Raw genomic sequence first — 27,607 nt, 5'->3', positions numbered from 1 at the left:
CCATGGAAATGGCTGCTCAAGTCAACATATTTTTTTAATCTCTTTTGCATAGGCACAAGTGGTTTTACAAGGAAAATCTAGAAGTGTAATTATAAGAGAGCTCCAGCGAACAAATCTTGATGTAAATCTTGCAGTGAACAACTTGCTGAGCCGTGATGATGAAGATGGAGATGATGGCGATGACACAGCCAGTGAATCCTATCTTCCTGGAGGTTTGTGTTCCTTCTGAAAAATTATTGTTTCAAAGTGCAATAAGCTTTCAGTTTGCAGCACTGGTAAAATGTTCTCTTCTGTGTTTTCTGCTGTATACGACACTGAAGTGTGAAATAACATTCCTTTTTTGGTATAAGAAAAGAAAGGACACAGTGGGTAATGTTAAATCAGACTATTATTAGAACTGAACCTCTATAGTTTTCAGTTACCTAAACTACAGCACATTCAATGGATTTGTATGACACAGTGGATTTTGTATACCACAGGAGCTTGTGTATGCTTGTGCTATTGTAAATGACTAAGGTAGAATATAGGCTGGCGTACTGTTCCGTATTGCCACTATAACAGTATTGTTATAATTTTGTTTTACATTTACAATCATGGCACCATTGCCATGGACACTTCCTAAGACCCACCTTAAAAGCCAGGCAGCTACACACCAACCATTTCCTGCTAGTTTATCACACTGCTCCTCACTGGTGGGAGAAGGCTATTCGCATCATCCTTCAGTACCACACTCACCAACTCTACAGAACTCCTTTAGCTGGTGTGGCTCCTTAGTTCTTAAGGTGGGTTCAGAGGGTTTGATTGGGAGATGAGTTATAACTACATCATTGTAGCTGTATCCTCATGCACAATCTTGACCATAATCTTTAGAGGTGTTCAGATAAAGAACTCTTACTATGAAGAGCATCTACTATAGAAAAGGTTAGGGGAGTGTCATGCTAAAAAGCTCTGTTCTTAAAACGCTGCTTCACTCTTGTAAAGCAAGTCTTGAGCTTTACAAAATTAAAAGATATTCTCTTTTGGGATATGGTTTTCTATCCTTGTTAGAAACGGTATTTGCTAAAACAAAGCATACATATACATATAGACAGTTGCATACAGATCGCTTCTATTTTACTCTTTAGCAATTGTTTTCTGAAGAAGATGTAGGCACTTTTTTAACACTAAGGGCCACATTGAAGTTGGAAAGCTGAAATCAATTTGGGCCTGTGTTACGACAAGCAAAGAATTATTGTAATATATATTTTGAACCATAGACCTATAGCCATGGTCAGTTGTATTCGTATGTCTGTGCTCAGGAAAGGAATTAACCTGGGTGCGTTTCCAGGTTTCCCTGCATACTTCTAGCCACAGGTCATGTTTCTGCAGACTGATGTTGAGCAAGGTGAGGCTTCCCTTGCAGCTTGTCATACTGCATGTACACACCAGGGAATGTGCATTACTCATCAAGGAAATGCTTTGTTTACTACAGATTTTTTCAGGGTATAAATGCAATCAATTCCCATCCTTCACACTCTGTTAGCATTATTTTACTATTCAGTTTGCTTTTATAATACAAAGCTACAGCTGTTTCCAAACCCCAACCACCGAGTTTCATCAAGCTTTACAATATTAATAAAATATCCAGGCAAATCTATCTTCCCCATGTGCTTCTCTTTAGAAAGAAGTGCCCCCATTTAGTCATGACATCCTTGTATAGAATCTCTGTAACAAGCAGAAGGAAAAGAATACATCTTCTGCATGTTACCCTCTGCCCCCTTAATAAAGGCTAATGTTAGTCAAGGTGACTTTTGCAATTGGATTGGAGGGCAGTTTGCATTGAAATCTGTCACTGCTGAGGAGGAGGATGATTCACAAACAGGTAGACAAGACATCCCTCTGTGTATTTAAGAACTAGTATTTCAAGACTTTTTAAAAAACACCACCACCTTACTCTGAACCAAAAGTGCTTATGATCACTTTTTTCTTGCTCTGAAATCTTTTTTTGTTCTTAAAACATGAATTAGGGAAATGTATTAAAATGAAATAGAATAAATTACGGTAATTCAGACAGTGATGTTTGTGACAGTTCTTTTGTGATGGAAAGGTACATCATGGTTTTTTTTTATGTGTGCTTGCTGGGAACCCTAGCAAGTCTGATATTGAGATATGTGATCATGGTTCTTGCAAGTGCACAAAAAACAAAACAAAAATCGCACCCCTCAGTTTACTTGGATTTGTGTTTGATCCAGGCTTAGTGGTACTTACAGTAGTCTCACTGAAATGTAATTCCATTTGTTTTAGTGAGTCTTAAGTGTGGCTACATTTGTGTAGTGTGACAAGCATTTGAATTATGATTGCACCAATGCGTGACAAGCCTTTGAGTTATGATTGCAGTATCTTCTGAGACCTTCCAGTATTTTAACAAGTTTTGCTAGAGTGATTAGACCAGGGGTCGGCAACCTACGGCCCGCGGGCCGGATCGGGCCCGGTGAGGCCTTGGGACCGGCCCCAGCCTGGTCCTGCCGCCAATTGCCGCCCCCGCCGCAGCTTCCACTCCGCTCTGGGCGCCATTTTGAGTTTGGCCCCCCAGTTGTCTGAGGGACAGCAACCCGGCCCCCGGCTCAAAAAGGTTGCCTACCCCTGGATTAGACTTTACATTGTACTCTTTAAACAAGAAATTTTAGTCATCTAAGTAATTCCTTTGGAATGGCTTTATTTGACTGTTGCATCTCCTTGTATTTGAACACCCAATGGATGCCAAGATGTGTGGGGGCACTTTAAGACTAGCTGTTACCAAGCTGTTACACAATATTAAATAAAGTATTGCTGCTATCTGTTGTACTTTTTAATGTTATGTCCTCACATACTTCATTCTAATAGGACATAGTTGAAGCTCTACGTTTTGCTTTAGTGCCTGAATGGCATCAAAGTTAGATGGTAGGAATATCTTCTTGAGGCCGTGAACAACACTGGAGGGGTAGGTCAACTGGTGATGCTTCTTAAATGTGTCCTAAATTCAATCTTTCTTTTGCTTTGAATATGCAAAATTCAGAGGAAATTGCTGTCTGGCATGCATTAAGTGGTATTTATGTGGTGTTTGTTTTTGTTCAGTGTAGTAAATCAGGAATTCCTTTATAGGCCAGGCATAGTTGGCTTTAAGGATGCAGAGGAAAACAGCAAATTACCATAATTTGAACTGCAGTATTAACATTTTCAGATAGTAGAAAGTGAATAAAGGTATGATAGGCTTCCCTTGACACATACTGTACTGGTGGTTTCTACTTCTTTTGTATGAACATTCATTGTCAAGTTGTTGCTTATTTTAGTGCATTGGGTTAGAAATCATTTGTTTATGTCTAGAGGTGTTGCAGAGGTAAGTCATGATTTACATTATCCCACTTGAGTGATCTGACAGAGACTGACAAGTTAAAATGATAGTCTTATTGCATTGTTTATTCTAGAGTTGCAAGATGAGTAAGATCAGCTTTCAGTGAGTTAAAATGTAATTGGCTAGTAGCTGTGAAATATTCTTGTGAATTATGGCTACCTTGGACAAAGAGCCTCTGAAATGTTTATATATAAACTGTTTCTCTTTAGATCCTCCAAGATGGGCAGATTCAGAACATATCAAAAAATTCAGATTATTGGGTACAAGATTTTTGAGTGGAAGACATTGAACTTCATGAAAGCAGGGGAAGTAGAAAGGAGGTTATGTGCTTTCCAGAGTGGAATTTTCCTCAGACAGCAAGTTGGTCTCTGGAAAGAGAAAGGGTATGGAGCAGAGATGAAGTGACTGAATGAGATGAATGCAGATACTGGATTTATGTATGGTTTGAAGTAGAGTTGGGGAGGAGATTAATCAAATGAGGGGTGGCCTGAGTCCTTCCCTTTGTGAAATTGCATGCATCTCTGATCTACTTTTAAGAAGTGGATCTCTGGTAGTATTTTTCAACATCAAGTAAATTAACTTGTGATGCGGAATTGTATCTAGGATTTAGGGATTTACTGATGTAAAAGTAGTTCTTTCCATATATAATTGTTAATAGTAATTCAGAAGTTTTAACACTTAAAGAGAGTGCCACGTGTGGAAAAACTGAAAATAATTAGTGTTGAAGTTCTGATCCGTTGGAATGTAATTCTTGGGATGGACGCTGAAAGGATTGCATAAACCAGTTTTTTCTCAAACTAGGAGATGGTCTTTTAAGATAGTGTAATATATTAATGATGGGCCTGGGGATGAGGCTATAGGCAGATTTGTGTCTGTTTCTGGAAATGGCTTCTGAAAATGACAGCTTCAGTCTCATTACTTAACACAGAAATATTAGGTTGTCAGTTTTAACTGCTAAGATTCTAATTACGTTAAAATGGAAGAGAAGTGATAAGAGGAAATGTGTAGTTTTAAAGGGAAATTTGAGAGTTTGTAAGAACCGTAGAAGTGAGGAGGAAGTTGCACTGTGTGTTAGAGCTTAAGTACCTGTGGCAAAGCTACTGGTAGTGATCAGTAGGAAGTTCTATTAAAATTAGGGGTGTGATTTTATAAAATTTAGGAAACATAATTTTTAAAGAAGTATCTGCTTTCAGTGTGCAGAATTTCCCATTCTTTGTTGTAAAATAAATATGATAGACTGTAAAAGAAGAAAAATAATGTCAGGAGAGGCATGTGTTTTTCATACCTGTTATGAAAGCACATTCAGTAATAGGGAACTGTCTTGCCATATAAGCACTTTTTTGATATGGAAAATATAGTCCCATAGAATGTTTTCTTTATGGGTCATATTTATTCATTTTATGCAGTTTTCTGCATGTTCTGTTTAGAATGATATATTTCAAATTATGCAGCTGTTGTCTTAGTAATTGGTAAAATGAGAGATTTCATTATTTTTGGAGGATATGTTTTTATCTTCTTTTTTATGGAACTACTGAGTCTCATGCTTTTTAAAATACAGAATATATATATAAAAATACAATAACTGCTCCCAGCTTTGTCCACCTTTGTGTTCGTTGGATTAGTTTAAAATCAGTGTCTTGAAGCAGCAAGCTGCCAAGCAGTTGATATAGATAATATTGGTTTCTTATATTAGTACATTTTTCTTGATGGCAAATATGAACAGTAGGCAGCACATTCAGGCAGTAGGGAATCTGAAGAACAGAATATCAGTTTTTGGTTGTGGATTTCTCTTGTTTGGTGATGGTCTTTCTAGATGATTTTCTAGTAGCTGATAATTCACCTCAGATCCTTGTCTCCTCTTATAGAGGATCTTATGTCTCTTCTGGATGCTGACATACATTCTGCTCACCCAAGTGTCATTATTGATGCTGATGCTATGTTTTCAGAAGATATTAGTTACTTTGGTTATCCATCCTTTCGGCGCTCATCACTTTCCAGGCTAAGCTCGTCCCGAGGTAATTTTGCACCTTTTTTTCTTTGTAAATAAGTAGTATTGCTGTGCAGTACACTAGTTATAGCACATGCTGGTGATTTTTGCCTTAGATTTGTGTATTCAACTTTTTTTCTGTTTTAATTATAGATACTTACAAACATTTATACTAAGCTGTAAATTTTTATGATGCCCTAGAAAGTTTGTGAAATAATTGCTAGGAGTAAGTTTGAAATTTGTGAGAGGTGAAATGTCCAAATAGCTTTAAAAATTATCTCCCTAAAGCCCTTAAAAAACCATACTGACTCATGAAGGACTAGTCTAAAAACTCAGTTTTTCTCTCTTGTAACATCCTGAAAGAGAATTCATGTACTTGGATCGTTTACTAAGTGTACAATTAAGAACAGGTGTTTGAGTAATGGTACCCATGATCATTTATGCCTTCCTGGGTTTGGAGGCATAATTTCATAGTTTAGTTAGAAGTTGAAAGCAGTTTCACTGTTCGTTATACAACACTAACAGTAAACAGTTACTTTGCAAGTTGTAGAATTAATGAATTAGAGGACAGTTGGTGATGAACTGCATTCTAAAAAGGCTTGCAGTGCTCAGCTAGTCACCCTTATTTGTATTTAGGATAGCAGTTACAAAATACATGGCATAGCATCATGTTCTGAGCATGATTTGAAAAGTTTGTGAAATGTAATATTTCATCTGGTGTCCGTTTATTCTTTCATAGTTTCTTAAAGATAACTGTTAAACCTCATAGGTATCCAAAGTGTTTTACCAATTGTTAATCCAACCTCTGTCATCAGTCTTCACTGAGTATCACTCTTCCCATTTAAGCCTTCTGTTAGATATTGAAGTGCCTCTTATGTATAAGAAGTTAGTGAAAGGTCAGTGTCATGGTTGGTATACATATTAAGAAAAATAATAATTTTTCCTTGTATGTTAGATATATCAAATCTAGATCTACCACATTATTTATGGAGTTTTTGTAGGAACAAAAAGCAGGGGGTAATTTGCCCTTCAGATGTTGTTGAACTACAGCTCCCATCACTCTTTACAATTGGTTCTGATGGTTGGGCCTGACTGGAGTTGTAGTCCACAACCACATTTGGAATACTGTAAACTGCCTACATCTGCCTGTGGCAAATTAAAACCAAAGGCCTTGCTGCTATGCTGTAGTATAGTTGAGGCATAATATCTGCAAGTATCATTCAGCCTGGTTTCACTGGGATGTGGGATAGGAGAACAAACATTTATGTAGCTGTGGAAGGGATTAAATTGATATGATCCCATCCCAAAACTTTGGTTTTAACATGAAGTTTGAGCTTGAATAGATGGAGCATAGGATGGGAAAAGAAAAGTTGTTAAGAACTGAGTTGTAGAGAAGAAATGAGGAAAAAAACGGACAGAAATTAGTTCTTAAAGTCCTTTTAAAAAACAAGAAGAAGAAAATGAAATGGCAGGTAACAGAATGAAAAGAGAGAGCAAGGAAGGCAAGAGAAAAAATAGTTTTAAAATTTTACTAACAAGATAATAGAGTTTAAATGCATTATGTGCATGTACAAATATATATCTTCTGACTTTTAAACCCCTCCCTTTTTCTTTTCTAAGTTTATTTCTGTGTTGAGATGAAAAGAAACCTTAATTTTCATGTTGATTTGACTTTTGAATATTTAGCTCGATTACCTGGCTTTTAAATTTTAATTATATGGGAGAACTTGGGAGTACTGGCTTTAGACAATTTGTAGGCCAGTTGGAGGGAAAGCATTTTGGTAAGGAACGTTTCCTTGAAAGATATTTTTAGAATTTGTCTGACTTCAAATTTTTCTGTTAACTATCTTTACTATATGCCTGAAAAAAAAAATCAAAATTAGTCCTATGTGTTTGTCTAAACTAAGGGGTTGGATTATCAAATTTCACAGAGCTTAAGACTAATTTTAACCTTTTGGTGTGGTGCTGGTGGTTGGGGAAATGCTGAGACTCTCTAATAAACACTCTTTTTTGGCTAGCTGAAAAGTCTCTTAAGAGACATTGTCTTGTTAGGAGACTTTTTAATTTTGTTTTGTTGTTTGATAAATCACCCACAATATACTCTTTGCATATGGTACTATAAAAGTCTTTAATCGTCTTTTATCTCATCTTAAATAAGCTTTTTTTTAATTTTAATTAATTTTGGAGTAGCTTAAGGCTCCCAGACTTTGAACTTTTATTTCTAGTCTCATTCTTACATTTCAACTTATTTTGGCAATATTAAAGTACATATGCTTGAAAGGGTTAATGTTTTGAGTGTTGCATGTCATTTTTATATTTACACTTTTATAATTAGATTTTAACTGCTGTTAGTTGCATCCTGAAGGGTCTTTACTAGAGAGTGGCTTACTTTTATCCCACTGGTGTGACCCAATTGCATACCAGTTCTCCTTCTTCCCTTAGAGAGAGACTCTGAGCTGTTGCGTGAACGTGAGTCCGTTTTACGTTTGCGTGAACGAAGGTGGCTTGATGGGGCCTCATTTGATAATGAAAGAGGCTCTACAAGCAAAGAAGGGGAGCCAAATCTTGACAAGAAGAATACACCTGTTCAAAGCCCAGTCTCTTTAGGAGAAGACTTGCAGTGGTGGCCAGAAAAGGTATTGATATTTAAAAAAGACACAACCTAATATATGAAATGTATTATTTGTAAATGTGCAACTTCTTTACCATTAAGAATGTGTGTATGTAATTTCTGCATTGTGGAATTGTTTACACTGGGTGTGGATAATCAGTCTTCTTATCACTTCTGGTCTGTCCTCAGACATAAACCCATTAACTTGAAATAAGTATTGTTGACCTTTATAGCAGGGAGATGCTGAAGTGTTCAGGGGCCTTCTGCCTGAAGTAGCTTTTATTTCAGCATCATTTTGGTTTGCTTAGAAAATTATTTTTCCATCTGGTATCCTTTCTATTTTCAGAATCTGAAGTAGTTCTGAACACATTCCAGCTTTTTCTTATATGTTTCTCTTCCTGTCTTAAGCATGAGCATTTCTTTAGTCTTTTCTTTTCATCAGTTTGTTCACCATCTTTTTGAAACCTTCTTAATGAAGGTGCTTAACTGTAGATTAAAACCGATTTCTTCTACTTTAATTTTTTTAAAGTATACTCTTTATTGTCTTTCCCGGAACAGAACCCGGCCACGTAAAGATCCCCCCACAGACATGTATAAGTGAAGATTCTGCCCACCATTATTCTATTATTGTACTATTGTTTTTAGATTGTATTGTCTGTAATTTTAATGGGTAGAATTGTTTAATCCTTTTTTAAGGGGGGGGGGCGGAAATTGTGTATATTGTTGTATTTTTTAAAAGTTGTATGCCGCTTTGATTGTGGTAACAAAAAGCGGGATATAAATAAAAGATTTATTTATTTATTTCCACCTCTACCTTCCTTGAGAAAAAAAAAGTGTGATGAAAGTGGTGGCCATGTAGAGCTCCTATCTCTCACTGGTCTTAAAACCAATAGTTTACTGTTTTCAAAAAAGCCAGTCTTGCTAATTAGTATTGTGCAAGTGTCAGTATGAATTTGTGTTCCTCCATTCTTGCTTCAGATATTTTGGAGTAATTGCTATGAAACCTCACGCCAGGAATAAATTTGAGAATTTAAAGTTCTGCAAGGATTCAAACAGGTGTCTTTCTTGGTCCTATCTGGAAATACCACTTTGAACATGGAACCTTTTGCACGTACAGCATGCATTCTGCAACTGAGCTAAAACCCTTGTAGACTGAGTGACTTTTCCTTGCTCATGAAGAAGCCCAAATCATTTTTCTATCCCAGTGCACCTGACACCAGAATGTTAAACTCTGGACTTACTTAGGAGACTTTTTGTCTCTTTGGATTTGTTGTCTCCTGGCATAAGTCACCAGTTGTATTTTTTAGCTGGCTTCATTCTTGATTAACTAAAGGTTGGGGAGGCTAGCTATATGACATTAGTTATGATCCTCTTGACTAGGCCAATGAAGAATAAGTGCTTTAGATGAGAGAACTGGCCACTTATTTCTGTTCTTTGGATACTTTGGAGTACTTGTGGTTATGCAGCTTTATCAAGTACAGAAACATAATAACACGAGTTCTGAAATGCAGTCAAGTCTTGTTGATTGACAGAATGCCTCAATATTCCAAGATGCATAGGAAGAGGATCATATCTTATGTGGTATGGAAAGGTTAAAACATTTAACTACACAGTACAAAATGGCTATCAGAAAACTATGAGGTACAAAAAAAGTATCCCAGAATAGGTATTCATTTCACCTACAGTTCATCTATAGGACAACTTAGTTGAATAAATAATATTTTGCTTCATTTAAATTAATAACTGGAAGAGAAGGACTGTTTAGAAACTGTTGAATTTATAATGTATCTGAGGATTTCAAGTTTATAAAGTTGAAGTTTTAAACATGCTTTATTTACTTTTATAGGATGGAATGAAATTTATTTCTATTGGTGCTCTGTATTCTGAACTTGTAGCAGTGAGCACTAAAGGTGAACTCTATCAGTGGAAGTGGAGTGAATCTGAACCATACAGGAATGCACAGGTATGCATAATCGTGCACAATACAATTTGAAATAGCTGTCATACAGAAAATCCCAGTGTGACCAAACTTTGGCCAGTGATAGGCTGATAGGTGGAGTCTGCTCTTCACCATCAGCTCTAGAAAGCCCCTGGAAACTTTCCTTTTTTTCAGTAGCCTAACAGTTTTAACTAAAGATTGCTGTAGTAGATAGCAGACAGAAATCCAGAGAAATATACCTTAGGTTTCTCTTTGAAACTTTGCATTTTTTTCTCTCTCTCCTCAACATCAGTGCAATGGGAGAGCTGCCATAGCTTGAAGGCACCATCCTGAGCAGAGGAGTGCTAAGTTTCTCAGACCCAGCGCAAAATACTCTTGTCTTATGTGAATACCAGTGACTCACTTATGTGGCAAAAGTACACTATTGTTTTTAGGATGGCAGAGAACTTGTTTGCCATTGAAGAAACAAGAGTGATACTAGATTCAACTTCCTGGCTCTTATATGACTAAATCACTATCAAATTCCTTTTATTTTCAAAGAATCCTTCAATCCATCATCCACGAGCAGGGTCTTTGGGATTAACTAATGAGAAGATAGTCCTCCTTTCTGCTAATAGCATCAGAGCAACAGTTGCTACGGAAAACAATAAGGTATGAAACACTCAGAATAAACATTGCAGTGTGATTAATTTCCTATTGCCATGTTTTTGGGGAAAGAAATTATTTGCACAGGTTACTTTTTTATAATAAACTTACAGCTAAAATACTTTTGCAAGACCGGTTAGGATCTGCCAGTGTGAGGTAAAGGAGGGAGCTGGAGGCATCTGCATTTCTGTGGTCTTAAATTCTGTTTACTTAAGTAAAAAGGTTTTGTTTTAGTAACAAGGGAAATTTATTTTATAAAAAGTAAAAAGAAACAGGTATAAAAGCAGTGGATGGACTGTTTAGCTAGTATGTAGCCTCTGAGGCACTTTTGCATTTTAGAATTCATATATTTGTGTCCAATAAGCTTTTAAAAATAGGTTTGTCTTACTTGACAGCAAACTTTCTATGTGGTTTTGAGTGAATAAGATGTTGCTCATCAGTTCTGTAAGTTGTTTAATATACATTTTTGAAGTGATCTGATCACTAAATAAAGATAATAATCACCATTTAAAATGCTCTTTGTTTTCTGGTGGATGATCAACTTGGGCCTGTTACAGACTGCCAAAATAAAGCTGCTTCGGGTCTCTTTGGAGGTATGCTATTTAAATGATGCATGGGTCCTAAGAGTTCGAAGGTTGTGCCAAAGCCACACTCCATTCCTAAGCACTGGAGTGCAGCTTTGGTGCAGCTTCCGGATTCTTAGGATGCATGCATCATTTAAACAGCATACCTCCAAAGAGACCCAAAGCAGCTTTATTTTGGCCGCCTGTAACAGGCCTTACTTTCATCCATAAAGCCTCTTAATCATTTTTCTGAAGAGATCAGAAGTTATGCACATGTGGGTACTTTTCCTCAGTGGAATTTTTTGTTTTTGTTTTTGTTTTTATTTATAAACCGCTATTCAAAAAATCATAGCGGTGAACAGCAAGTAAGCTAATTAGCAAGTAAGCTAATTTGCCCCCAGAAGTCTAGGTACTCATTTTAGCGACCTCGGAAGGATGCAAGCCTTTTTGCTGGTCTTGAACTCGCAACCTTGTGGGTTTGAGTGAATGGCTGCAGTACAGGCATTTAACCACTGCGCCACCAGGGAATGAATGGGAGTGGTGTTTGGAATTGTGAACTACATCTTGTTTGAATAAAAAGTAATAAATTGTTGAAGCAGAATCATTGCATGTGTAGAACCAGTACCAAGAAAGATTGGAGCAGAATTTCAGAATATAATGCATGAATTTCACCTGTTATCATTCTGTTTCTTTTTTATGTCCAGCAATAAGAGAGTTTGTGACCTTAAGTTTGCAAGATCTAAGCAAGGCTGTTAATAACATGATCCTCTGGAGGGAACACTCATAAGGTTCCCAAAAGTTGAAAATGACTTGATGACCTGTAACAGTGAATGTATGCTAAAGTTATTGAAAGTATGTTCTCTCTCTTTCTCTTTTAGGTAGCTACTTGGGTAGATGAAACTTTGAGTTCTGTAGCTTCTAAACTAGAACATACAGCACAGACCTATTCTGAACTTCAAGGAGAGCGTATAGTTTCACTGCATTGTTGTGCCCTTTATACCTGTGCTCAGTTGGAGAATAACTTGTACTGGTGGTAAGTATATATTTCAGTTCATTTTCATTTCAAGAGTTTTAATTTTTCTTTTGCTCTTTAGCATCTGTAGAGAGAATTGTGACGTATTAAGATGCAGACCATCATTTTTTTTTTTCAGGCTGGTATATCCTTCTAGCTCGTTTTATTGAACTTGATTTTAATTTTTAGTTTCTTAGCATTATTCATCTGGGCCCAGAAAAGACGGGCCAAAAAAAGCAGCTTCTGACCACTTCAGGAGTGTGGTGTTTACATGACGCATGCCCCCAAAACAGCCCAAAGTTTATCTGATGCTGTGCTCTGGTCCTTTGGACTGGAGCGAAAAGGAAGCAAGATAATCTGGTTCCTGGCTGTGCGGGTTGGGGCTAGCGATGGTGGCCTTATTTTGGAGAGGTCCATGTGGTCACTGCTGTTCCAGCCCACTTGTAGCCAGAACGGCCTTGGGTCGCTCCTTTCCGCCTATCTGTCTCAGGCCATAGATCATATTGTGTTAAGTACTGAGTTTATCTCCTGGAAAGAAGAAGGTTGTTATTCTGCTTAAAACATTGCATTCTGCTGAATAGCTGGATTTTTAAAAGGATTTTGTAAGATGCTGCTTTTATGAGTAAAAGAGCAGAACTGTCTAAGACACAACTGTGATTTTAATTGACAGTTATGGAATCCCAGGTGCTTATGCATCTCATACAGATTACTTTGAATTAGTCCTGTTTTATCTTGACAAGCTATCACTGTATTGCATTTCCTGGGGTTTTCTCTAATAAAAATAGGAGAGGAGGAATGTAATAGAAATGTTGCAGCTGCATTATTGCTTTGTGGCTAGACTAGCACAATGCTATGAAAATATTATATATACTTGACTTTAAGTCTAGAAATCTTAGTCAAAAAATTTAACCCCAAAACCTGGGTCAACAGGTCAATTCTGGTTTCATGGGAGTTAAGGCCTGCCCAGCTCAGAGGAGAAGGAGGGACAAAGCTGAGGCTGCTGAAAAGTTCCTACAGCTTGCCTGAAGCTAGGAAGAATTTGCCGGGTTGCTTTTCCATGAACCACTCCCTCAACCCCCCCCTCCCCAGCAGCCCAATCTGGGGTGATCACTCTATATGTTTCTTCAGGGACCTCAGGCTGCTGGGGGCTGTGTGTGTTGAGAGAGCAGATTGGTAACAAGCAACCCAGCAAACTTTTTACAGCTTGAGGCAGCATGCCTTTTCAGCAGCCTTGGCTTTGTCTGGACAGGTTGGTCTCTGTGCACCACAAAATGGGAGGAATTTGCTGGGTTGTTTATCAACAATCTGCTCCCAGTGGCCCAGTCTGGGGCTATTGCTGTGGAGATCCCTGAAAAACAGAGTGACTGCCCACCAGGGCAGAAGGGGAGTTAAGAGAGCAGCAGGTCATTGTCAGGAAACTCCTCCTGGCTGAAACTTTTTTTCCAGTGTGGCATAGTGGTTTGAATATAGGACTACAACTCTGAAGACCAGGGTTTGAATCCCCGCTATGCCATAAAACCCATTGGGCGACCTTAGGCAAGTCACACATTATCAGCCTCAGAGAATCACAATGGCAAACCCCTCTTAAGAAATTTGCCAAGAAAACCCCATGATAGGTTTACCTTAGGGTCACTGTAAGTCAGAAACAACTTGAAGGCACATGACAACAACAAAAAAATTCTCTTTAGGAATATATCTCGTTCACTGCTTTTACTTTCAATAAGCACTTTTGCAACATACTACTTTGAAACTCATATGTTCAGATTGTAAAAAGACATTAAGTATCTTTTTTATGTTAAAATAATATTTTTTTTCCTAGGGGTGTAGTTCCTTTCAGCCAACGGAAGAAGATGCTTGAAAAGGCCAGAGCCAAAAACAAGAAGCCTAAGTCTAGTGCTGGTATCTCCTCAATGCCAAATATCACTGTAGGCACTCAGGTATATTGAAATCTACTATGGGGTATTTAAATCTTTTCAAATAAATTAATCCTGTGTTGCAGTGCTTCTTAAATTACATGTGGATGTACAAGGTCCCTCTCCATGTGCCAAGGACTAGCACCGTATTAGTGCTTGTTGGCTGTAGCTCTTTTCTGGAAATACTGATGACTAGCAACCAGTGCCTTGTGGACAGGCTCCAGTCCACATGCCACCACTTTGAGAATCATTGCAATATTGAACAATAAGTTATTTTTATGATGATGACAGTGTTATAGGATTTTTTTCTTTATTTTGATGACATGTTTTGGATATTGTTAGCTGTCTTCAGTACTGGGTTTTTTAAAGGAAAGGTGAGATAGAAATTAGTACATAATTTATAAAAGTATTTTAACTATATTCTACTGTTTTTATTGTCTTAGCTATAATTTATTATATTTGTATACAGCCCTGGTGATAGTTTAAAGTGTCTAAATTTATTTATTTATTTATTTATTTACCAGTAGATGGTGGTCTAAGCTAGGGACTGCCATTGCCCAAATTTAGTTGGCCATCACCCACCCTTTGCATTGTGTTTTGTCTTTGCTAAAATCATATTTGCTTCTTTTCCTTTCCTTTCTTGGTTTGTCACCGATTTACCCTCCTGAGTTTTGAACTGGTGTGTCTACAGTTGCTGTTTGCCTGAACTTTTTGCTTACCTTGAAACCAGGTGTTGTGTGTTATGGAACAGTGTTCTAAGACTTTTCTGCAGCTAAGATCATGTATAGCCTGATGCTGATGAATCTGAGCAAAATGTGTTGTTGACTACAGAAGGTTGTATTTCTTTCTTGGTTTTGATTGCCTCCCTTTATTTTAGGTGTGTTTGAGGAATAATCCTCTCTATCATGCTGGAGCAGTTGCTTTTTCAATTAGTGCTGGAATTCCTAAAGTTGGTGTTTTAATGGAATCAGTTTGGAATATGAATGACAGCTGTAGGTTTCAACTCCGGTCACCAGAAAGCTTAAAGAATATGGAGAAAGCTAATAAAACAACAGAGGCAAAGTGAGTGCTTGGTGGTATTGCAAAGTATATTTTGAACAATGGATTTGAGCAGGAAAGGATGTTGAAGTAGCATTAAGTGGTGAATATTTGTACTCTAGGCCATAATACTTTAAAACTAAATAGAATTCCTCTCTAGTGATATAGGCAATTGCTGCACATGTTTTTGTGAAAATTGTTTCTCTTAATATACAGGCCAGTCTTTTGTAAGCAATGAACAATTTCTAAATATTGGCAAAGCACACGTTTGGAATATATTTTATCTTTCTTGGCCCAAACTAATCATAGTGTTCTTGGTCTGAATATTACACTTATTTTATATATTATTACATCAAAGGTGATTAGCAGACATTTGTTTTCACTTAGAGAAATAGCAAGAAAGGTCAGAGAACTACAGTAATCAAAGTATTGGCTAGCTGTTGTCATGTTGTATGTGAAAGCAACTTTATTTATATATTTACAACTTCTGTATGTGTCCCCCCCCAAGCATGCATAATATGCAGTTCTTTGGGTTGACTATAATAAATAAACATAAATATAATTTAAATATGAAACCGGCATAAAATCACAAGTAACAAGAAACAAAGCAAGAAATGAATCTGCTAGCAGCTCCTGAATTAAAATATACATTTTAGAATTGTGGGTCCCAGACTGCATATGCTATTTAATGTATTTAACATTTTTTACACAAATTTCTAGGCCTGAAAGCAAACAGGAACCAGTGAAAACTGAAATGGGTCCACCACCATCTCCAGCTTCTACCTGTAGTGATGCCTCTTCAATAGCAAGTAGTGCCTCAATGCCATATAGTAAGTTCTGTAGAGAGAGAATGTAATTTGCTCTTCTCCGTTAGGAAGAAGCAGTGGTGTTTGGTGTGCCAGCTATGTTATGTAGCCATATTTAGTTACTGAATCCTCCCTCTCCCCAAAAGATTTAAGGAACAGCATTATATATTACTTAGATCAGTGGTTCTCAAATGATGGAGTAGGACTATGAGAGTTGCTCAAGAGGGTGTGTGAGACTTGGGAGGCCCCTGTCCCCCTCCTCTTCCCAAACTTTTATATGTGTAATATTTAAATTGAGTTAAATATTGAGTTACGTATTGAGTTAAGTATTGAATTTACTTAAATAAAATTGATCTAATTTGAACACTATTTATTTATAAAATGTTACAATATGAAATATACATGAATGTGTGAATGATAATACATACACTTAGTAAACAAACTATTTCTATTCTTTTACTATGCCATGTGGGGTTGGGCATGATGTCCACATGTGGATGTAAAGTGGGGTCCAAAGAGTAAAAGATTTGAGTACCACCGCCTTAGCGGGTAATTTGGAAAGTTTTATGGGGACTGTGTCCTGCTTTTCAGTTTCATTTTATCTTGATCTGTGATGTTGGCATACCTGTTCTAGTCCAGAATTGTTATACTGGCCACTTGTGAACATAATTATAAGTTACAATCAGCCCTTCTTATACACAGATATTTTTTTATACGGAGTCAAGCATATATGGTTTGAAAATGTTCCAAAAAAGTATAAATTTCAAATAGCAAACCTTGATTTTCCATTTTTCCCCATTTTGCTATGTTATTATATTTAATGAGACTTGAGCATACACGGATTTTGTTATACGCGGGGGATCTTGGAACCAAACCCCAGCGTATGACAAGGGTCTACTGTACAATTACTGAGAATCTAGATATTGTTCATGTGTCTCTTGCTCCTATATGCTGCCTAGTCCAGCCCCTGGCTCTTCCGAGCAGCAGGAGCCTAACAATTAACCCCAGGTTTCCTGCTACATCTAGCTCTAGATATCATATCTAGGATTACATATCTAGGATATGTAACTCCTCTAACAAATCAGGGGCAATAAACTTCAGATTCTGGTTTCTGACTTTTTAAAGAAATGATGAAGCAGAAATTCAGATTCAGATGTAAGAGGGAGATTTTTCTTCCTTGTTACTTTAGCCATTCCTATTGATGTGATGAGGTACATAGTAGTGTTTTAATGGAAGAAGTTATGGTACACATACTCGTTTCTATGTAGCAAACTGACAAATAATAGAAATGCCACCCAAACAGTTTTAATGTTTGCTTCTTTGTTCTTGTCTAAGAACGGCGGCGATCTACACCAGCTCCAAAAGAAGAAGAGAAAGTAAACGAAGAACAGTGGTCTCTTAGAGAAGTTGTGTTTGTAGAAGATGTTAAAAATGTTCCTGTTGGCAAGGTTGGTATAAAACAAGTTCTGTTTTACTTTTTTTAAAATTACTATATATCATTTAATTTTTTGTAAAGGTAGGAGATTCACTTTGAGTAGATATGGCCATGAGTGGTTTCACTTCTTATGTACATATAACTATTGTTTGATTCATATGGGCTTACTTTGTGCTATCTTGCCATATTACTTTCTTTGTGCTATGTTAGCATATTTGATTATCAAATTAAAACAAAGAAGAATGTACTACAAGACTAAAAGCTGCTTCTGTAGGAGATGACATCCAGTTGTTTTAGAAGATTAATATTGACAGGATTACTAGTATGGTGTCTTACCCTTGTACCTATACAGAATTAGCTTTCCCTTTGTGTAGTGGTTCGGATGGATGATCTCACATGTACAGTGGACAATGGTGCAAGAAATTGTAAATGTGACACCTGTTATAAGCCATTTGATTTCTGTACAGTAATACCGAAATGTTGATATTTCATTGAGCAGACGTTTTCTTTAGGTTGAAAAGTAGCTTAAATTAGGGACGCTATAGAAAAATAAATATAAAAATAATAGCAGTAACGTGCATGTTAGATATCTTCCCATTTGGTTTTTTAAAATTGCAGTTCTTGCAATTGCTAGGATGCCTTTTTAAAAATATTTGTGGATGATCTGGTGCATCAATTTTGACAGTGGTTGAAATACTTTAGGATTCTCTTAGAAACACATTGGGTTTATATGACTATCCCAGATTTGGATTATTTTGCGCTGTATACAATGAGATGTCACAAAGCCAGAGCAAATATTTGCAGTAGATCTGTAGTTCTGCCTCTTGAAGAAGTATGCTGAAGTAAAGACCCTGAAATAAATTGCAGGCTGAATGTGGGCTTCCTTTGATGATACGGTAATGCAGATGCATACATGGCCTTTGGCGGTCTAGAAAGCGTGTGACGTTTTGCTGTAAATTACTTGATTTTATTATACTACAGTGTTGGAAATTGATCTCCAGAATCTAAAACAGTGGTTCCCAATCTGTGGATCGGGACCCCTTTGGGGGTTGCCTAAGACCATTGGAAAACACGTATTTAATTACAGTTATGAACTAGCAATGAAAATAATTTCATGGGTTTGGGTCACCACAACGTGAAGAACTGTATTACAGGGTCGCGGCATTATGAAGGTTGGGAATCACTGATCTAAAATAATGTCAAGTAGATAAAGGGGATGGTGGTGTGAAAATGCCCCCAAATAAGGAAAATTGGATGAAACACTAAATAAGTTTTTTCCTGCTATAATACTTCTGGATATTTAAAATCCTGAGTGCAGTTAAAAATGTTTTTTATTGATTTTATTGACTGTGTTTTTATGCTCATAAAGAGCATTTACCAGTTTAGCAGAATCATAAATATAATAAACACATCGCATGATCTGTATGTTCTGTTTCAGCTCAGAACGTTTCTCTATTACAACAGTGTATCTAATGTGTTCTGTTTTCAGGTACTGAAAGTGGATGGGGCTTATGTTGCAGTAAAATTTCCAGGGACATCCACTAATGCAAATTGTACAAGCAGCTCTGGTTTAGATCCTGATCCATCTTCTCTTCTTCAGGATTGTCGATTGCTCAGAATAGATGAACTTCAGGTAGGTGTACTAACAACAGAAATGTGGCAGTTTAAATTGTTAGCTGATCTCTTCTGAAGTCACAGCTCAGACTGTATGCACACCTGGATCACTCCATCCCATCTATAAGAATCTGGGTTTATCCATGAAATCAACTGGCAGTAGGTTTAGAACAGGCAAAACAGAACATACTTAACATATAACTACATTTAATTCATAGCATGCCTTCCAAATAAATAGATTCAGAATTTGGAAACATTACTTTTTGGACTCTGTAATACACAGAATTCCATATCCATTATGGTCACAGGAGCTGTAGTCGAAGAAGTAAATTCCATACTTTGGATAGTTTGATGAATGATCAGCTGTTGACAGCTAAGAGGAACATTAGTGTTCAGAGATCTTTCTAGACCTCATTTAGATGCTGGGAGCAAAGCAATTGGGAATTTCTTTCACCATGATGTCATACTTTTTCACTTGTCAGGAGTTGTCTGATTGTATGTAGTTACAGTAGATGTTATGTTCCAGGAAAGGATAAGATAGACTCACCTATCTGGATTGGAGTTAACAGAAATCTATTTTTGTTATAGGTGGTAAAAACTGGTGGGACACCAAAAGTTCCAGACTGTTTTCAGCGGACTCCTAAAAAGCTATGCATTCCTGAAAAAACAGAAATCCTAGCAGTAAATGTAGATTCAAAAGGTAAGGTGGTATTTTTGTTATGTTTAGTTTCTCTGCTGCTTTCTTTCAAATGAATTAGACAAATGCTGAGTGATGCATATTAAATAGAGTGATCTGTATTTCATTATACAATATTTAATAGTTCAATAGTTTGCAATAATAATCTGATGACATAAAATCTATCTCCTTCTTTTGCACACTTTCAGGAGTACATGCTGTCCTAAAAACTGGAAATTGGGTTAGATATTGCATCTTTGATCTTGCAACAGGAAAAGCAGAACAGGAAAATAATTTTCCCACTAGCAGTATTGCTTTTCTTGGGCAGAATGAGAGAAGTGTTGCCATTTTCACTGCTGGACAGGTTTGTGTCTTTTCAACTTGATACATGTTAATTCCCCCTCCCCTCCAGTTAACTTTAAGGGGTTATAGCCTTAGCATTTCATGTTGCATTCTGCAAGAATGGTAGTAAATTGATAAATTTTTAGCAGAAATAACATGACGTTCGATACTCTTGATCTATATATGAGTGGAAGGAATGAGAAAGAAAAGAAGAGAAAGTAGATTGGATAGCACAAGGAGGTGTGAGGCAAGTCCTCACCAACCTGATGCTCTCTAAATGTCATGAACTACAGCTGCCATTATCTTCGTAAGTGTGGCAGGCTACTGTGTATGTGAACCTAGGGATTGTCATCAGAACCTTGAAATGTAGGAGGGGATGACTCCAAAGTCAATATTCAAGCATAAGATGGAACAGATAGGGTTGAATAATTCCAAATAAGATATATGAATGTGCTGTGTGATATAATTACAAAAATAACTGAAATGAATGAGAAAAGCATTCTAAAATTTGAATTCTGTATGTATCTGTTCTTTATGTAGGAATCACCAATTATTCTTAGAGATGGGAATGGAACTATATATCCAATGGCAAAAGATTGTATGGGTGGAATAAGGGATCCTGACTGGCTAGATCTTCCTCCTATTAGCAGCCTGGGAATGGGTGTTCATTCCTTAACAAATCTTCCTGCTAATTCAACCATCAAAAAGAAAGCTGCTGTCATCATAATGGCTGTTGAGGTAATTCTTATCTATTAGATTCTTTAGGTATTTTAGCTTCCACTTTTAAATAATTCACATCAGCTTTGACCAACATACCTAAACAGAATACTTTTATAGACTTGACTTATAATGGGATATATAGAAGATTTCACTTGACTTATATAAGCCAGCCATAGCCCTGAGATCATCAGGAGAATGAATGGACTGTCATTGTAAGTCCTTTAGTGTGCCATTCTCTAAATCCTACCACTGTCACAATAGACTGGGTGTGGACATGAGAGAGGGCCTTCTCAGTGGCTGTCCCTGGACACTGGAATTCCCTTCCTAGAGAGGCTAGAACAGCTCCTTTCCTGCTGTCCTACCATTAGCAAGATCTTTTTATTCCAGCAGGGTTTTAAAATGGCAAATTTAAATCATTTTAATGTTGTCAAAAGTTTAATCCTTTTAAAATGTTAACTATTTTGTATGTTTTTAGCTGTATCATGGTTTTAAATTGTAAGCTGCCTTGAGTCCAAATTTGGACAAGTCTTGCCAAGAAAATCCCCCACTAGGTCCACCATAGGGCCACCATAGGTTGTCAATGTCCTGAAGGCACACAGCAACAACAATATAAAAAGTTTACTTTTATAGCTACAAAATATAGTTGCACAGTTAATTTAGAGTTTACTTCCAATATGAAGTCTGTTTTTCCTGATACAAATGTCTGTTCTTTGATGTGGCCAAACCTTTGTGGTCATTGTATAAATGTGCTAGATATGCTTGTTTTTATTTGTAGGATAATATCAATATTTAGTATTTGCTGGTGATCTTGTAATAGCTTGTTACCACATTTCCATTTTAAGTGGATTGATTAGACACACTTTTGATGCATATTTGCATAATCTCATAGAAGGACCAAGCCCTTTTTTCAAGGAGGGGCTGGTATTCATACACCACCTTCTTTAATAGGCAGCATTTCCTGAAACGGTAGTTTTTATTTTTTAAACAAGTTATGTAACAATTTTTTGTGAGCTATCCATGGGGTTCAGGGAAACACACACTTCTGTTCAAAAATACTGCATAGAAGTAAATAATCTTTCTTGCTTCAATTTCATTTTTCTCTATTTCTGATTACAGAAGCAAACTTTAATGCAGCATATTCTCCGATGTGACTATGAGGCATGCAGACAGTATCTGATGAACCTTGAGCAAGCAGTTGTATTGGATCAGAATCCGCAAGTTCTGCAAACATTTCTCAGCCACAGATGTGATGGAAACCGCAATATTCTGCATGCTTGCGTTTCTGTGTGCTTTCCAACCAGTAATAAAGAAACTAAAGAAGAAGAGGGTGAGTTCAGCAATTTCATTCAAATGCTAGAAAGATAAGTAGAAATTGTTCAGAACCTGTTTTGAAATAGCTTTGGCTACGTACATGCATAAATACAGTATAATAGGTGATGAGAATCTTTACAAAAAGAAGGAATATCAAAATTATTGTTCTTCCGTCATCCTTTTAACAAAAGGGTGGCTGATTTGTATGACCTTCGTGATTCCTTCTACTGAAGGTTTTGTGCATCTGTGTTTGTGTGTACCTTCAAGTCACTGGTTGACAATGTATGAGAACCCCATGGATTTCATATGGTTGTCTCAGGCAAGGAGTATTCAGATATGGTTTTGCTAGTTCCTTCCTCTGATATACAGCCTAGAGGACCTAGTATTCATTCATTCATTCCTACATCCAAGTAGGAACCAGAGCTGATTCAGCTTAGCTTCTAAGATCAGATGGGATCTGGTCCCTCTAGGGTATTTAGTCCCTTTTAAAAATATGGCATGTGATCCGATACACATTGAAAAGGAAAAGAGGATCGTGAGTTAAGGTTAAGTTAAGCACATTGGGGTGTGCATTTGCTAAATGTACCTAATGTGTATTCATATTCTAAATGTGGTGTCTAATAGGTGAATGAATTATGATATTGTTAGAAGAGTGATTCTGTATTTTCCAAATAATGTGATTAAACCTAAGGTGACCTGTTGACAACAGAAATTACTCAATTTTTTCCACATTTATTGTTGTAAATCTTTTCTGGTTTAGATTGTCCAAATCTCCCCTTCCCTTGAAGCCTTTGGTATTGGGTAATCAAACAAGAATTTCTTGTTTTTTTGGTATGATGGTTGTGTATAAATTAAGACTGTTTAAAATTCTATACTTGATATATTGTACAGTGTGCCCGCATCATTTGCGGCCATGCCATACGCAGCTTCCAGCATATGATGGAAGCTTCACCAAGCAAAAGCTCCTGCACACCAAAAGGAGTAATGGGGTGTGTGCCCGTTGTGCGCACTCCGCAGCTGCCACGGGCACGAGCCCCATTACTTCATATGGGGCTTGAGCTTACGCATTTTTTTCTTACGTGGGGGGGGGGTGTCTGGAAAGGATCCCCCACGTAAGAGAAGGGCCCACTGTGTATACTCATGTATAAGTCTAGAAATTTTAGTCAAAAAATTTACCCTGAAAAACCTGAGTTGACTTATCAACAGACCAACATAAGTACAGTTGTCCCTCCATATTCGCTAGGGTTAGGTGAACAAGACCCCCGTGAATATGGAAAAACTGCAAATAACAAAAACACCATGTTTTTACCTGAAGGACACCTCTCTAGGAATCTCTAGGTCCTCCAGTGCAACTCTGTGGTTAATGTCCAACATAAACTGGCCATAGAATGGCACTGGAGTAGCTACAAATGGTCTTTCAGTGCAACTTTTACTTAAAGTTGACCACAGAGTTGCACTGGAGAACCTAGACAGTCCTAGAGAGAACATATTAATGAAATCCGTGAATAATCAAATCTGCAAATATCAAAGCCGCAAATATGGAGGGATGATTGTACTATACTTTACCTCTTATTTTTTAAAAAGGGACCACCCCCCTGGTGAAAGGTGAGGGATTAATTCCTCCTTGGAGCACCTAAAAGAAGTGCCAACCCCCTTTACTCTCTCATTCATCCAGTCTTTAGGGGGAGCACAAACAGTTATGCCTGCTGAAATTTTGTAAGTTCTTTGGCATCATTGTTCTTTGCTTCATACTTATATCCCTTGTTAGATATCACTAAATTTTACTCTCGACTTATCCATGGGTTATATCAAAATGCATAATTTTGACCCCCAAACCTGCCTTTGACTTATACATGAGGTCAAGTAAATACAGTACCTGACAAAACAGTGGTAAACCTAGATGTTTTTAAAGTGTATAACATTGGGTAATAGGAAAACAGAAACCAATTTTCTTCCATATGCTTCAGAAGCAGAGCGCTCAGAAAGAAATACATTTGCTGAAAGGCTGTCTGCAGTTGAGGCTATTGCAAACGCTATTTCAGTAGTATCAAGTAATGGTCCTGGAAATCGTGCAGGCTCCTCAAGCAGCAGAAGGTAAGTTAGCGGGAATAAATTTTTTCCACTACAATATTAGTTGTTAGTTAGACATTACAAGTGCACCATGCAGGATCCAAAGAGCTACTTCATCTTTTGTTTTGGGAGGATTAATCATAGTCTAGTACCCTTTAACATATTCTTGATGTGATAAAGATAACTTCATCACTTTTTAGAGTTCATGGTGTATGAAATGGTTCCAGTTTGCTTAAAAAATTATTTCATAAATTTCAGACAGTTGATGAGGTCCATAGCAGATATATTTTATTTGACATTAATTCACATCTATCTTAAAAGGTTCTCCTAGGAGGCCACACCTAAACTATGCAGTTCTTTATCCTGGGAAGCTAGCTGTCTTCCCCTTGTATGGGAAAGAATTTTTGTATGCAGTAATCTTGTTTAGGCAGACATTTGTTTTTTTTATCAGATCTCTTTGTCACTGAGTTTTTTTTAATATTGTGTAGTAATTTTGTTATACTTATTGCCTTAATTTGTCAGCCTCTTTGAAGCATATGAAGGATGTACGTAGGTTTCTGTATTTTTTAAAAAATAAAGAGAGCCAGCATGGTGTAATGATTTGAGCGCTGGACTATGACTCTGGAGATCAGGGTTTGATTCCCTGCTCAGCCATGGAAACACAATTCTTGACTTTGGATGGGCCACACACTCTCAGCCCCTGGAAACCCTGTGATAAGTTCACCTTAGGGTCACCTTAAATCAGAAATGTATTTATTTATTTATTGGATTTATATCCTACCTATATCCCAAAATAGGATTCAAGGTGGGTCAAAGGCACACAACAACAAGTCTCGAAGGCAGACAACAACACAGCATAAAAATAAAATATGTAGCCTGACATAAGTTCTCTGGCATTGTTGTTGCTGCCCTCCACCTCTGTATTTGTATCCTGGCATTTCCCCAGAACTAAAGATTCAAGGTGGCTCACATATTAAAATAAATGTAATATAGCAGAAACATTCAAAATTCAGCCTAGACTCATGATTTTCTTTTTACTCTTAGTTTGCGACTAAGAGAAATGATGAGAAGATCTTTGAGAGCAGCAGGTTTGGGTAGACATGAAGCTGGGGCTTCATCCAGTGATCATCAGGATCCAGTTTCTCCTCCAATAGCTCCCCCAAGCTGGGTTCCTGATCCTCCTGCCATGGACCCTGGTAAGTTCTTGTTCTACATGTCAAATTCTTAACAAATTTAAAGTTACACTAAAACTCTGTGGTGTCGATTTATAAAAAGAGTAGTACAAATATAGAATGCAGAGATAATTTATTCGTGTGAAGCATTAAGCTAGTTAAACTAATTTTGGTTCTTATAGGCTAAACTAGATGTTAAAATTAGAATTACAACTTGTTGGAAAATGATGCTTCTTTCAAAATGATTGCTTGCTGCCTGTTGTAACATTAGCAGTTAGGCTTAGTTTCACTGAAAAACATTTGACAAGAGAGAAAGTGTAAACATTCAGTTTGGTTAGTTAGCACGGAGTGCACATGTTGCCAGGGATGTGTTTTATGTATTGATGTGCATCCTGCTGTTCTGTTTACTAAAAGATGGTGACATTGATTTTATCCTGGCCCCTGCTGTGGGATCTCTTACCACAGCAACGACTGGCACTGGTCAAGGACCCAGCACGTCCACCATCCCAGGTGAGAAAACACTATTTTGTATTCTTCCATGTGTTGTCTTCCCTCTGTACTAGATGCCATAACCTAAAAGTGCAACTTTCCTTCAATATTTTTTTTGGTATATGAAAAAAGCTTACTGTATCAATTTCTTATGTAAAAGATATACAGCCATTTGATTTATCTACACCACCTTATGCATTGAAATATGTTGTTCACAATCTCTGCTAATTTCAGATTATGAAATTCCAGTCCCATATATACATTAAGTATCTTAATTTATCAACACATCACATTTCTAAGATAATTAAAAGTGCTGGATAATCATAAGGTTAATATCGTTGTTCCCCTTACGTGGATTTGTAAAAAAATATGCTTTTTCTATAGATACCACATTCACTAAATGCTTTTTCTCATTTGTAGGTCCTTCTACAGAGCCCTCTGTGTTGGAATCAAAGGACAGGAAAGCAAATGCTCACTTCATACTGAAACTGTTATGTGACAGTGTTGTTTTACAGCCATATCTTCGGGAATTGCTGTCAGCCAAGTAAGGGTCTCACATAGTATTTTCACCCTCTTTGGAAGCAGGTAGATAAGACATGATGTGCCTTTTTTGTTTGTCCATCTCAGAGAAGTTGATGAAGAGCAACAGCAGGGCACAGTCCTGCATTCAGCTGTATCCCTGCTTCTTTGTGAAGACAGCTAAGTAAAGGCTGGCTACACTCATAAAGGATCCTAAAGGGTGCTGTAAACTAAATTGGGGTTATGCATTTCAAATATTGAAAATAAAATGATCCTGCACAAGCTGGAATTTATTAACTAATACAATTCATATGCATTTCTTTATTAGAGCACAGGGGACCCTGTCCTATGAGCTGAATTAAGCCTATTAAGGCCCTTAGTTCAGTTATGAAGTTTTCCCCCTCATTGCTACTTGTCTTTCTAAAAGCTTCATACCCTCAGGTAGGAGAAGGACGGGGGGAAATGGGTATCTCCATGGCTAGGGAATCAGTTACACCCTCAGCCTTTACAGTCCAGAGTAGAGGAAGGGAAAATGCAGTCAGATAGCACTTCATGAACCATCTGAGTCTGAAGATCAGGGCTCTGCTGGCATTTAAAGCACAAGCTGACTGTACCCGATGTTTCCCCCCATCTTGCCTTTCCATGTAGAGTGAGGCTAGGTCTCTAACTAAAGCAGGACTGTAGAAATTACAGATGGTGCTTCACCTATGAAGCTAGTGATGCCAGGGAGTGGCCATATCCCCTAATGCCATTCACTGTTTGAGACATGTCAAGTGGCATCTATCCCACCATCTCAAACAGGTTCCCAAATCTTCATGTAGGGAATTACAGTAGGTACAGCAAGAGTTATTGTTTTATGCATATCCATCATTCATATAATCCTAATTTTCACTTTACATTGTTACTAACTTGGATTTTGTCTGCAAGTAAGTACCAGACTTTGACAAAGCTTTTATATTTTAATACTTCATTTTGTGCTTTTAAATGGCTTTATGTCAATTTTTTGTTGTTTCTGCTCCATATTTTGATATCCTAATGTAGGTTTTAAAATAGGGACAATTCTGAATAAGGTTATTCTGCTCAACCTGCATGATTGCCATTTGAACTTGACTAAAAATAATACTAATAAATTCTTGATTTTAGGGATGCAAGAGGCATGACACCGTTTATGTCTGCTGTTAGTGGTAGAGCATATCCTGCTGCAATAACCATTTTAGAAACTGCACAAAAAGTTGCCAAAGGTATGTGAGGTGTGGTGTTCATTATTACTGTACATAATTATTATTGGGAGGTTTTATCCACCAGAGCCTTTGGGGTTAGATGAAAATATAAAATGTAAAAACTGAAAACACAGCCTTCTTGCTGCTAATTCACA

At 37.2% G+C, this 27,607-nt stretch overlaps 1 protein-coding gene across 1 annotated transcript in view; it reads left to right on the top strand.

Annotated features, from left to right (window-relative positions):
• The window catches only part of LOC121929150 (E3 ubiquitin-protein ligase UBR5-like), a 92,494-nt gene that overhangs the window by 20,136 nt on the left and 44,751 nt on the right, over positions 1–27,607 (top strand). Inside the window, exons 7-26 of the mRNA XM_042464461.1 lie at positions 53–212; positions 5,236–5,385; positions 7,800–7,993; positions 9,815–9,931; positions 10,448–10,558; positions 11,994–12,148; positions 13,947–14,064; positions 14,918–15,102; positions 15,799–15,908; positions 17,220–17,332; positions 18,809–18,952; positions 19,522–19,633; positions 19,819–19,973; positions 20,492–20,689; positions 21,788–21,998; positions 23,950–24,076; positions 25,097–25,248; positions 25,639–25,734; positions 26,134–26,257; positions 27,376–27,473. Of these exons, the coding sequence (XP_042320395.1) occupies positions 53–212; positions 5,236–5,385; positions 7,800–7,993; positions 9,815–9,931; positions 10,448–10,558; positions 11,994–12,148; positions 13,947–14,064; positions 14,918–15,102; positions 15,799–15,908; positions 17,220–17,332; positions 18,809–18,952; positions 19,522–19,633; positions 19,819–19,973; positions 20,492–20,689; positions 21,788–21,998; positions 23,950–24,076; positions 25,097–25,248; positions 25,639–25,734; positions 26,134–26,257; positions 27,376–27,473 (2,830 nt within the window). The remainder of the gene's footprint in view (positions 1–52; positions 213–5,235; positions 5,386–7,799; positions 7,994–9,814; positions 9,932–10,447; positions 10,559–11,993; positions 12,149–13,946; positions 14,065–14,917; positions 15,103–15,798; positions 15,909–17,219; positions 17,333–18,808; positions 18,953–19,521; positions 19,634–19,818; positions 19,974–20,491; positions 20,690–21,787; positions 21,999–23,949; positions 24,077–25,096; positions 25,249–25,638; positions 25,735–26,133; positions 26,258–27,375; positions 27,474–27,607) is intronic.

This window comes from Sceloporus undulatus, chromosome 4, assembly GCF_019175285.1.
Source record: "Sceloporus undulatus isolate JIND9_A2432 ecotype Alabama chromosome 4, SceUnd_v1.1, whole genome shotgun sequence".
Lineage (NCBI taxonomy): Eukaryota > Metazoa > Chordata > Lepidosauria > Squamata > Phrynosomatidae > Sceloporus > Sceloporus undulatus.
The sequence above is the reverse complement of the archived record's forward strand: the minus strand, read 5'-3'. Positions and strand labels throughout refer to the sequence as shown.